At 29.9% G+C, this 13,820-nt stretch overlaps 1 protein-coding gene across 4 annotated transcripts in view; it reads right to left on the bottom strand.

The window, feature by feature from the left end:
• Positions 1-2,120: 2,120 nt before the first annotated feature.
• The window catches only part of LOC145256644 (cell cycle checkpoint protein RAD17-like), a 113,237-nt gene continuing 101,537 nt past the window's right edge, over positions 2,121-13,820 (bottom strand). Inside the window, exons 12-14 of one of the 4 annotated variants that reach the window (XM_080115592.1) lie at positions 10,234-10,380; positions 7,930-8,085; positions 2,121-2,341 (exon numbers count right to left, since the gene is read on the bottom strand). In XM_080115592.1, the coding sequence (XP_079971718.1) occupies positions 2,258-2,341; positions 7,930-8,085; positions 10,234-10,380 (387 nt within the window). In that variant the 3' untranslated portion in view covers positions 2,121-2,257. The remainder of the gene's footprint in view (positions 2,342-7,929; positions 8,086-10,233; positions 10,381-13,820) is intronic. The other 3 variants (XM_080115590.1, XM_080115593.1, XM_080115591.1) reach the window with 3 other exon arrangements.

Below are 13,820 nucleotides of genomic sequence, written 5' to 3'. Positions count from 1 at the left end.
TTCGCTGGTCTGTACTTTTAATATATAGAAATCTATATACATACAGGGCAGTGAAAGAAAAAAAAAAATTATTCAGTTGAATTCACCAACAAGTTTTGAGAAAAAACGTTGTAGCTTTATCCGTGTCGCCGGTTTCATAAATACATCAGCGATATTTTGTTCTGATGATATGTAATTCAAAATAATGGATTCCTTTTTTATCTCGTTTTTTATGAAATGGTATTTTATATCTATATGCTTAGATCTTTGGTTGATTATCATGTTCTGTACTAAGACTATACTGGCTTGATTATCACAATTAATTACTACAGGGCTTGTAATCAATTCTGGCTCTAAAATAGTCTTCAGGATAATTTTAAGGTAGAGTGCTTCCTCGGTCGTGTGTGTGTGAGCGCGATAAATTCTGCTTCACACGTAGAGAGAGATACAATCTGTTGCTTTTTAGATTTCCATGAAATAATAGGCCCATTTTCTGAGAGTCTGAAACAATATCCAGATACACTCTTGCGATCTTTGTCGTTTGCCCAGTCTGAATCCGAAAAACCTAATTTTAGGGGATTTCTTGATTTTCTAAATACTAACTTCTGTTCTTTGGTTCCTTTTAAATAACGTAGGACTTGTTTAGCTCTGTTTAAATCCTTCATTGTCGGTTGTGATAATTTTTGTGACAGTTTTGTTACTGTATAGCATATGTCGGGCCTGGTTGCATATAATTGACTAAATTGTTGCATATAATTGACTAAATTGTTGCATATAATTGAATAAATTGTTGCATATAATTGACTAAATTGTTGCATATAATTGAATAAATTGTTGCAGATGGTAGCATCTATTTTTCTGCCACTCTTCATGAAGTTTGGCTTCTAATTCTTTTTTTATGAACATTTGTGCGTTCTCACTCTTTTCCCTAGTTGGAGCACAAAGTTTCAATGGGATTTAGGTCTGAGGATCAAGGGGGCCACTTCAAAACTGTAATCCTTTTTTTCTGAAACCAACCCATTGAAACTTTTGACATATGACATGTGGCATTGTCTTGTTGGAAGATTACATCACTTGGAATATTATTATTAAATATTTTAGTCAAAAAGGTTTGGTAAACCTGGTCCAGCATGTTAGGATAATTTGTGGAGTTCATTCTGCCCTCACATGTGTACAACAGCCCAGTGTCTGAAGAATCCATGCAGTCCCAAACCATTATGCTTTCTCCTCCAAATTTGATAGTTGGAATCAGGATGAAATGCCTCTCTATATCTACGGCAAACATAAACCATTCCAGGGGTGCCAAAATCTGATGAAAAATTGAGAATTTGCTACAATATTTGAATAAATGTTATGGGTATGTATTCATATAAAAATTTCAATTATTCCTTTCAAAGCTTAGGAAATAGAAGCTGTTAACTTACCTCAAAGTTACTTTCGTCAGACCAAACAATTTTGGCTCAATCATCAGGTGTCTAATTTCCATCTTTTTTTGTTTTTTTTTGCAAATTCCAGTTGTTAGTCTGAAACAAGTATGGATTCTTCCTTGCTTTGCATCCTTTTAATCCCACTTGTAATAAACTTCTTCTCACTGTTCAAGCTAATATGATTTTGTTTGCATCTTCCCTAGGTTCAGGAACAGGCTCTGAAGATCTTTTCTTTCCTATCTGTAAGGCATACGCTTTTCAAAGATCTGACTTCCCCGGTGGCTGTAGACTTTTTATGGTGTTGTCCTTTTCTGTTTTTGAAAGACTTTGTCCCCTTGTACCTTTTTATTGTTGTTTGGACTTCCTTCCTTGAACATTCCATCTTCTTAGCGATTTCTACCTGAGAATATCCTTGACCACACAAAGCAACAATTTGTGCCCTTTTACTCCCTGAAAGCTGCTTCTTTGGAGGCAGCTTTCAATTAAATGTATACTATTATAGCACTGGCAGGAATCAAAAATTACTTGAAAAATAAGAATGAATCATTTTGAATGTTGGAATGAATTTAGTATGAAACTCAGCTAAAACTCTTAAAAGAGACTTTAAATCAAATACTACAATCAACTTTTAAATATTTTACATTTGCTCTCAACTGTACAATTCTTAACCTTTAAATGCGTAGGTTTAAATTATTACCCAAGATTTTTATAGGTGCTCCATAATTTTGACCATGACTGTGTGTGTGTGTGTGTGTATATATATATATATATAACACATACAAAATATCACTAACATGCAGAATGCAGATACAGAGATTCTTGTTCCAGATTTCGATTTTCTTTGCTTTAGCTTATTTGAAGTTTTGAATGAAAATGCTGTTTCTTCTTGACTTACAACTAAATATGTCTTGAGCTGTTTCATACTTGTCTTTCATCTGCAATAAAAGAATTTGAGAAAAATTGTTTTTTTTTATTATATTCTCGTAAGTAAAAAGGATTAAAATTTGAAGTGAAAAGTTTTAATGTTAGAAGAATGAGTTTTTCAATATTTTAACTACATCACTACAATTCATAATAATGCACTGGTAAAATGTACAATACCGAGTTTGCTGAAAGGATAGAAATCATTCAATGAACTTGGAAAAAATTATACAAACTCAGATTTAAACATGAATTTTTACATAACTATTAAAATTTACATCCAATTTGTTATGTAAAAATAAAATGACTCATCAAAATTTGTTATGTAAAAATAAAATGACTCATCAAAATTTGTTATGTAAAAATAAAATGACTCATCAAAATTTGTTATCTCTATATAAATAAATGAACTCATTTTTTTCCCCCGTCTGATTTTGACATTAGTAGGATTAAAAATCAAGATATTTCATGCAAATATAATATGCACAAACGGCAGAACAATATCTGAGGTGTGTTATAGGCTTATTATTTCTCAAATTCCTCGATAATCTTAGATTTCTATACTTTTTCTGCTGAGAAGTCACGGCCAAAATCGGTTAAGATCAATGGAAGTGGTAAAATATTTTCTCTCTAATAAATTCCTCCTCCCCCTGCCACCACTTAACACCGTTTGGGGATCGTTCACAAGGAACAGTGGAGAAGAGAACACCGGTTTGGCTTCGTAGTTCTTTCATGTGAAGTTATTTAAAATCACTAAACTAAGCTGCAGTGCTCTGTGGCGTAGTGGTTAGCGTGCTGGACAATTCACATTATATTTTCACGTTCGCGCCGACCTACCGTAATCGTTTTTTTTTTTTTTCCTAAACAACTGGAATGGACTTTTCTTGGTGGCCGAACTGTTAACGTTGCAGATGTTTTTTTTTTTTTTTTTTTTCACACTTTATTTTCCTACTTTTACTCATGACTCCGGGTTTGATCCTTCCTACTTACCTACCATAACATTTTTAACCCCCCCCCCCCCTTCCGGAAACAAACACTCGGGCAACGCCGGGTACCCCCGCTAGTGTAAAAATAAAATGACTCATCAAAATTTGTTATGTAAAAATAAAATGACTCATCAAAATTTGTTATGTAAAAATAAAATAACTCATCAAAATTTGTTATGTAAAAATAAAATGACTCATCAAAATTTGTTATGTAAAAATAAAATGACTCATCAATATTTGTTATGTAAAAATAAAATGATTCATCAAAATTTGTTATGTAAAAATAAAATGACTCATCAAAATTTGTTATGTAAAAATAAAATGACTCATCAAAATTTGTTATGTAAAAATAAAATGACTCATCAAAATTTGTTATGTAAAAATAAAATGACTCATCAAAATTTGTTATGTAAAAATAAAATGACTCATCAAAATTTGTTATGTAAAAATAAAATGACTCATCAAAATTTGTTATGTAAAAATAAAATGACTCATCAAAATTTGTTATGTAAAAATAAAATGATTTATCAATATTTGTTATGTAAAAATAAAATGACTTTTCAATTATTCAATAAACTTAACATGATTGATAGGAATAATAATTATCATTAAAAGTTTGTATTTAGTTTACATAGTTACAATAATTATGTCATAAAAATCTCATAAACAAAATAAAATAATTAATTTTAACCAATCTGAAATATATAATTACAATGGAGTTATGTCTCTTCCATAAATATTAGTAGCAATATCAGAAAATGTACCAGTGATGGACAAGGTGCACATTGCTACTTAATCTGTCAGTCTTCAAAGCAGTAAATTTCTCCTTTATCAAAATAAAACTTGTATGACTGGATTCACAATAAATTTTACTTTAAAATAATATTTTTGTTGTGATTTGTATATTTCAAGGGATAGTTATTTAAATGTGACTATTAATATTAACAAAACATGCCAGCATAACATGCTATCAATAGATGACTTTTTGCAACTATGCGTCCAGGGTCTGTTCAAGTAAACACTTTATATAGAAATTCTACCAGTTTCAGCCACAGAATTTGAACAAAACACAGGCATCTTTTCAGTAAAATGTTAGAACATCTCAAAGTTGAGGCTTTGTCAAAGCTAAGCCAAGATAGAAACTTTGTTCAAATGGTATTTAATAGCCAATATGTTAATTCATTTTGTTCTAAAATTTGATAGTGACGAGTGCCGACAACATGAGATTTTTTCTGCACCGTGACATACACAAAAATTTATAAAACATTTTGATGTTCAAACTGACAAAAGTAAAGTATTCATTTCTTTTATTTTTTTATTTAGAAAACATTATTATAAGTTTTTTTAATATGAAAAGAAAAAGAATATTTAAAAAAAATAAATTCTTTGAAAAAGAATGGCCAACAATAAGCATTGGTGTTTTTTGGATTTTTTTTTTTTTTTTGAGAGCTGAATCGGAAAAGTTAGAGCATCTCAAAGTTGAAGATTTGTAGTATAAAGCTGAGTCAAGACAGAAACATTGTTCAAATGGTATTTAATAGTTTCATTAGTATTTATTTCTTTTGTCATAAACTTTGAAGAGAATTGGTTGTACACTTTTTACGTATGCATTAATAGAAACGTAGATGAGCGTCAATATCATGAGTTTTTTATGTGCCATGATGCATACAAAAATTTTGTAAAGCATTTGTGTATGTTTGGATTGACTTTCAATGATGAAATATTCATCCTTTTATTTTTTTTATTATCTACTGGTGTGGCCTAAAAATATTAAAACAATATTTAATTATAACTTTCTAAATATTTTTTCAATACTTATGCAGAGTAGTTACCTTGCCGAAATAATAACATTATTTAGAAACCCATTCTTAACATGGGAAGGGGAGGGTGTTTTATAATTATCTGTACTTCTATACTTTCACTTAACAATTTAATAAACAAAAGATACAGTAAAACTTGAATTTAACTTGAAAATATTATTAAAATTGCATAATGTCTTCCTTGCACAAGCACTTTGTTTTTATTTATAACAGTATTAGTATTTTAAGTATAATTTGGGGCATCACTCATAAATACAACTGTTTCACTATCAACGTAAAGATCTGTGAAAATATACCTTTTTTTTTGTAATAATAAATCACTACTATGTGTTTGGTAAATGATGAATCCCTCTTACTTTATAATAAATGTTTTCAAATAATAGGACTAAGAATAGAAATTAAATATGTTATTTTGTTGCAGGTGAAATCTTGCATTTTGGTAATTCTAAAATTTTAAATATTAGCATTAACTGGTAGAACTTTTGCACAATGAACTGACTTATACATGGATATGAAAACCATAAAGTTGGCAAATAGATACATTCTTCAATTAAAGGAAAAATTTGCCACACATAATTCAGTTTCAGAAATTTTTAATGCGCTGTAATTTTCACAATATTCTGTTTAACAACTAAATACATTGAGAATTAAAGTTCATAGACTGATTAGAAAAAGAACAAAATTAAGAAACCTTGCTAAAATTGAGGAACTAAAGAGGAATTCATTGTACAATGAATTGCAAAATCTGATTTCTAAGGTGGTTGATGATAGTCAACAGCTTCAGTCATGATGTTCACTTCAAAGTCATATAGAAAAGTGAAAATACTTACAATACTGCAATTTTTAATAATGGGACATAGTTTTAATTACTTGAAAACATAATTGAAATCTGTACAAAAGAAATTTGGATTTGATATGTTACAAGCTATATTTTGTTAATACTTTCTATAAATCGTGTGGTTGCCATTTTGAATTTCCTGGTCGCCATCTTGGATGTTTTACGGTATGATGATGACAAATAGAATCAGAATAGTATTTCATGTGATGATAAAGCCTCACCATTTTTAAGCTGTTTTGACAATGTTTCTACTTAAAGTTGTTAAAATAAAACTTAAATATGCTAATTAGTATGTTATTTAGTTCGTAAGTTACCAAGTGAGATAATTGTGAATACAATTATCTAAACCTTTATAATATTATGATATGTTCAAAATTTCATCATAATATCTTAAAAAGATCTGAAGATAGCGTTTTTAAAGATGGGTTAGTCTGTAAATTGTGTAAATTTCCTATTATTTTCAGTCACAAGCTTATGTGTATTTGAATAGAACTGACTTAAAACAAAATGTCCAGTGAACCATGTATTTTTTGATACTTTGAATAAGTGCAAAAATTTTGATTGGCAAAACTCATAAACAGAAAATATATATTTTCTAATTTCATCTTTTTTTTTTACATAATCTGATTTGATGTTTTCCTTAATATTCAACTCACTATATTTTGCTGCTTAATATCAAATACAGCAAATGAGTTATTTTTTATGCATCAAACAATTACATTTTCTCATTCATCCAAACTAATCACTGAACATCAATTTCATATTTTCTTCACTAAAATATTACTGTGCTTGATGTCATCAAGTGGAGCGGATCATTTTTTTTTTTTCATTTGTTCACACATTTTTCCAATTTATATATATTTTGTCTAAGATTCTTAGCCTATGTCATTACATACCAAGCTGTTTATTAAAAGTTAAGGTTCACTGTAAACACATACGTTACACCAAAATAAAAACGCTTCAGATAATGTTTTGATATTCAATTCAGTTTTTCACATGACATCTTATGAAGTTAGTAGAAATGTTACAGACTTTTGAATCTCAAACACTTTCAATACTGTGCACTGATATTTTCTTTTTTGGAATATAAGCACATTCATGATTTTTTTTTACAAACGCCAACAAATGTCACATTGTGTAGCAATGTACTGAAACAATTATAAAAATATTTGTTTTTATTTTGGATGATCCAGGGCATCCGAAGAGAGATTTTTCTAACAAAATGAAACTATAATTTTAAGCAATAGGTATCTAGGAAAAGGCCACTACATATGTTATAAATTCCAAATTTCCACAACCTGGCAAATACTGGTACACGCTAGCAAATTTAGATTTGCAATTACAGAATATGATTCTAATTTTTTCCTTTGCTCTTTATTCTAACACTACACTAAGTTTACTGTGTTATTTCGCTACAGTTGATATTGTGTAGAACAATAAGAAAATCATAGTGAACAATGCATTCAACAAAATTTCACACACATTTCTAGATACCTATATCTAATAAGTTCAAAAGAAAGGACACACTTAGGGAGGTATTTTGGTGGTCAAGTCACTAAATAGAGATTAGCTGGTTTCCCGGCATAGCCCAGGATGTAATAAAGATTGACTGAAATACATGTTCTAGCTGGTTTCTAGGCGTTGCCAGGGATGTAATATAGACACATTATGTTGTATATTACCTGTTCTCTTCTCCCTAAGGTAAAACAATTTCATATACATGCTTTAAATTACCTACGCTAGGGATAAAACATGAACAATACCAGTCCTAGGGTATATATTCAATATCTGCTTTTGTTTTTTCATTGTTTATACGGTCCCGAGCAACGCTTTGTTTTTTATGCTTTTTTTTCAATAATGCTTGATTTGAGTTTCCTAAATAAAAAGTAAAAATGGTTGATATTGCTATTATTAGCCGTTGAAAAAAAAAACAAAAAAAAACAATGATACACACACACCTTCTTTTGAGCGGAATAGTATTCTGGTTTATGCAATGGTCTCCATGTCATTCTTTGTTGCCTTCCAGAATCCTTGGATCTCCCAATAGTTTTGTTACTATGCATTATTCCTCTGCATGCTATGGATATTGTATAATCTTGGAAAGCACTTCTTGTCTAAAAAAAAATGGAAATGAAACTGCTTTTGATTTTAGCATTTTTTGATATTTTAAAATGATATATTGTTTATACAGGAGTCCGACAATATTTTTCGGACACTTTGAAAAAAGTACTTCAAAGTGATTACTTGTGCCAAAATCTTTTGAGATTGTAAGTACGTAGTTGAGGAGTGAAAAGCCACTACTAGTGTAATCATTTTTTTTAGTTTGGCTTTGATAAACTTAGTTTTTTTTGTGATTTTTGCAAAAAATTGCACGACACTATTTTTCGGACATGACAAAAAATTCTATTTTATTAAGAGCTATGTTCATGTATATGTTGCTGTATGCAAGTTTTCTGCTTGTACACTTAGCTGTCATCATTAGAATCAATTATCTGTTCTATTCTACTGGCAAAACAATGAAATTTAATAAAGTAAAATACATTCAAAAGAAGTTGCTTGTTTGGCACGGAAGAAGCGAGAAGATGGCCTCAGCATCAGAAGGATCGCCATGGATTTAACACTGTTGAAATCAACAGTCGAATACATACTGAAGACCAACTCAGAGCGGAAAAAGAAGAGAGGACGGAAAAGATCAATTGGCAAGAGGACTGAAAGGAGAATGAAGAGGATTGTAACATGGCTTTTGACATCTGGAGAAAAAGTTACAGCAAGAAAAGTGAAGGAGAAATGTGAATTGGATGTAAATGTCTGAACAGTACAAAGAACTCTGTATAGGATTGATTTGAAGTATGCAAAGGCTAAGAAAAAAATTACACTAATAAAGAAACACACAGGAGTAATCGATTTTCTTCCATTTTTATTACAGGTATTGTCTTTATGTTTATGCTATTCTATTGAAGGAATTTCGCCACTCTATGGTACTCGGAAAGTTGAATACTAAAGTGTCCAAAAAATATTGTCGGGCCCTTATAATTACATGTTTCCAACTGTTGCCTTCATTTTGATTATTGTTTTTTTTTTTTTTAGGGTAGTTGTAAAGATCTCTTCTAATATTAATTGTCAATAAATAAAATATTTCAAATAACAATATGCATGGGAATATATGAACCTCTGGAAATGAAAGAACCAAATGATTGCCTCGTCTGTAAGTAAGCAGCAACTGGCAGAGGTTTGGGGTAGACATTCCACATCAGTGTTTAACATTTCCTAACAATCAAAGATTATAGCTCATTGTGGTTTTCCATATGGAAGCAGGACTTAGCAAGTTTGATTTGAACCAGTCTTTTTTTAGCATGGCGCACAGCAGAAATTACTCTCAGCAAAGAATTCAGGATGTTTGCAGATGAGTAAGGCATTTTATTGTGTGTGTCCTAGTTGTGAATGGGATAGAAGAGTGTTGTCACCATACTGTAAAACAGATTGCAGCCAGGATATGCTGTTCCAAACAAGATGTTTCCTGGCACAACATGATGCAAAAAAAAAAAAAAAGAGGATGAGTTAAATAACCACACTAGCCAATGTGATTTACCATAATGAAATTTGGATAAAAGGAATTGATGTAATGCCACTATAATCAGTTCGAAACTGTGTGTGGGTGAAGGTGCTGGAGAATTGGTGCACCGCAGAGTTTGGCCAGGGTCAATTCACAGACTGTTCTGGTCGATAGAATGCCCTGACATGTGAGAGATCTGTATTTCCACTAATGTCCTCTTGTCAGAAGAAGATTCTGACAGTACAATGTCTTCAGAGAGGAAGTCAAAGAGTCTAATACCCAATAACAAAACAGAGACAGAGTTTGGTAATTTACTCAAAGAAATGGAAGTCTGATTTTTAGGCAACAATTTTGATTATGATGCAAAATAGGTGCTTTTGGCAACTAAATAAAAGGAATTGTCAGTTTTTGTTGCGATTATTTTTTTTTTAATGACATGCAGCATTATTTGCTTGTATTTGGACTTGGTATTTCAACAACATTATTTTGTTTTGGCCACATTGTTTAATTAGAAAGCATACTGCTGCTACTTAGACTAAGCCATTCTTTTTCCTATTGATAAATCTTAGAAAAACAAGCAATATTTATGTGATTAAGCTTGAAACATTGATGTTAACAGTTCTTTCTATAGTAATGTAACTTTGAAAACAAAAAAATACCCATTTAAATTAAACTAAAAGAATTAAGAAAATAAAGATGTGCAACTTACAGCCCAATCAACTGTAATAATATCAGCATCACTCAAGTATTCACTGGCTCGTTCAATGTCATCAATTCTTTCGAAGAAATTTACATAATTTTGCTGCAGAAATGCTGAAAATAAGTCACCTGACATGTGTGACTTACTGACAACTTCCTGTAAATAATTAAAAAGAAAAAAAACATTGGTTCTTTTACTAGTCAACTAGTATTGAGTTATTTTAAGATGAAAGTTACAACTTGGGAGTAAATCAAGTTATCATTGACACTATAATCTGTCATTGTTTTTACAATAGTCATGGTTAAAAATAATTATTATAACTCATATACCATCACGGTTGATGGCAGCAATTATAACAAGAGACATGCTCAATGTCAGTTAATAGATATCAAAACGTGATCAATCTTTATTCGGCTAAAAATGTAATTGATGGAACAGTGGTAATTAATCAACAGAATTACATGTGATATGGACATGTGCATTTATCTATTTTTTTTTTAATGTTTATTGTTCATTAAATAAAAAATTATTTAAAATCTACATCAATCAAATTCTGTATCCTATTGATTAATTATATATTCCACACTACCACAACTCACTTAAAAGATGAAGATCAATTCTTGTTTGAATTCATGGATGAAAATTTGAAATGAATTTTTTTTGCAAAATAAGGAGAGCAGCTTTTGTTGCTATAATATTAGTAGATAACAGCAATAATAAAAGGTTAGTTGTTTGTTGGTTCCATCTCGTCCACTACAAAGTTTTTTTCAATTATAGCTTGAGATCAATGTGCTGCCAGAGAAATGTTTGACAAAAGAAAAATCTTTGTCAATTAAAACTCAGAAAAAAATGATTTACCAAGTAAATTTTTTGAACGATAAAAATAAAATAAAAATGAAAAGTAAAACTAAGCATATCAAACAGATATAATAATGAATAGTGGTTATTTGTATTTTTTTTTTTTTACTTAAAGTACCGCAGTTATTTGATAAGAGGTAACACACATGCAAAGTGTTAATAAAAACAAAAAAAAAGAGGGGAGATATTAGTCTACCTGATCACAACCAACATAAATATAGCAGGCCGTGTCACTAAAAGTCATGTGACTTGCCAACATCACAGGTGAATTGTATGGTTGTGGACCCACAGTACTGACTATTATGAAGGATCATTATTTTCTGTTTTAATTCTCAAAGGTTCATAAACTTGGTCCAAAAGTGGCTGTATTTTATTTTCCAAAAGATTAAAAATTATTTTATATTTGGACACATGCAATTAAAAAGGAGTACTTTTTGCCAGGAAAATACTATGAAGTTTTATATTTGTTACTAATTCAGACGTGAATTTAATTTTAAGTGAATTTTGGTCAGAAAGTTGAAAATTAATCTTTTTTTTTTTTTTTAAACAGTTTAACAAATAAATTTTACAGCAGATTTTTTCAAGTCTGTTCTCTTAATAATAAATAAAACTATTCATAGTACTATTTGTAGAGATCTTTAGTTTTTGATACCAGGAGTCAATAAATGTAACAAATGTTTAGTCTGGACTGTAAGTGCATTAATTTGTTCATATCTTTCTTTCAAATTTATTAAATTCCATTAAAACTTTTTGTATAAAAATAATGTTTCGAATTTATTTCTGTGAGGAATTTTTTTTTGTATAAAATTTTTAAAAAGTGATACTTATGCTCAAAGTCAAACAAACATATTTCCATATAAAAACTAAAAAAGTTAGTGCAAACTAAAACTGTTTATATATGTATTCCCAAATAGTTTCAATGTTCTACATCAACAAGTTTTATAACTTACAAAATTTGGTTCTTATTTTAAATCTAACTTAATTAAAAAACAAAATACACAAAAGTCTTTATGTGTGTATAGCATTACAAGTTGATTTTTTCTTTTTAGATAATTGTTATTTTTTCAACTTGCATGAAAAGAGCTATATAAAAGATGCTTAAAACCGTTTGAAGTATGCAAATGCCGTCTAAAGAAAAAATGTCTAATTTATGTTTTTCCGTAGACATTTTTCTTTAGAAAAAGTGGATTAAATTATGGACCTCAACATTTATTTATTTTTCAAGCTATTCTCATGAAACTTGGCACTCTAATGTAAAATTGCGTGCTCTTTCTGATTATGCAGTCAATCTGATATATCTCTTTACCATAAGCCATGAATAATACATTAAGATATACAAATTTCAATTTTTTTTAAAACTGGCACATAGTATCATACAGTGGATGTCTATTCATGAACAAAACTAAGTATTATAGTGGTATTTAAATATAGCATTATTGAGAATAGGCATTTTTCTGCCTCCTCAGCAAGGGAGAGCTTAATCTGGGGTGTAGCCATTGAATGCTTCAGGAGCATTCATGGCCGGTATTTACTACTCCCCTCAAATAAAAGAAAAAATTGAGTAGATATGAATTAATCTCAGAAATAAATCAAAGAAAATTTTTCATATAGATTTTGGATTTCTGTAAAAGATGGAAATTCTCATAGTCGACCAGAACTTCTGCATTTTGGGACCAGTCCAATTTTCAATTTTGTAAATCCTCTCTATCTGGCCCAGAATATACCCCTATTTTCTGAGATGCAACCATAAATTGTACTCTACATGAATCCTTGATGTAGCTTTCACAGTACCAGGATACCAGGAATCCTGATAAACAACAACTATATATTCACCAGTTGATGGTAATTTTTGTCATTTCTATTCTGTTGTTTTACTGAAAATTCAACTATGTAAACAAAGAAATGGGAATCTTTTACCTTGTTTTCACCTTTACATTTAAAATGATAACTTTTATAGGTTTTATGGTATGCTGAAAACGAATATCACATTTAAATTTTCTGCAAATAAATAATTTTCCAGATATTAAGCAATGTCATTTCTTATCTTATCACTGGTGGCTGTCTTGGTACATGCGAGCGCGCAAACGTAACCCCGAGAAACTATGCGTAAACGCACGTACCAAGATGGCCACCAGCGATAACATAAGAAATGATATTGCTTAATATCTGGAAAGCTACTTATTTGCAGAAAATTTAAATGCGATATTCGTTTTCAGCATACCCGAAAACCTTATAAAGAAAAATGTTAAGGTGGAAACAAGGTAAAAATTTATAAAATGCATCACAATGAAATTCTTTATTGAACTACCTTATTATTATTATTTAGATATCCTCAGTTGAAAAAAAAATGGGTTTATTTTACAGATTCGAAAAAATGAGTTAAAAATAAATTTAAGTTTCACGATATATTTAATTGTTAGGTGAAAGCACAGAATAGTTAACAAAACCCCCTTCGTTCCTCATGTTAGGAATGAGTTTCTAAATAATAACATTATTTCAGCATGGTAGCATAAGTGCACAAGTACCTTTTATTTGTTACATATGTTTTTTTTACCACTAAAAAACACAATTCTACCTTAAGTACAAGAAGTTATAAGTACAATAACAGAAACGCATGTACTTAGTACATTTTGTTGTTTTTAACGCTTTTAGTACATGTACTAAAAGCGTTAAAAACAACAAAATAGTTTTGTTTGGAAATAAAATTTGAAAATAATTTTTCTAAATTGACTGAGAAT

This window comes from Euprymna scolopes, chromosome 3 (genome assembly GCF_053919585.1).
Source record: "Euprymna scolopes isolate OS-2025 chromosome 3, ASM5391958v1, whole genome shotgun sequence".
Taxonomy (NCBI): Eukaryota; Metazoa; Mollusca; class Cephalopoda; order Sepiida; family Sepiolidae; genus Euprymna; species Euprymna scolopes.
Note: the sequence above shows the minus strand (reverse complement) of the source record. Positions and strands in the feature narration are given on the sequence as shown.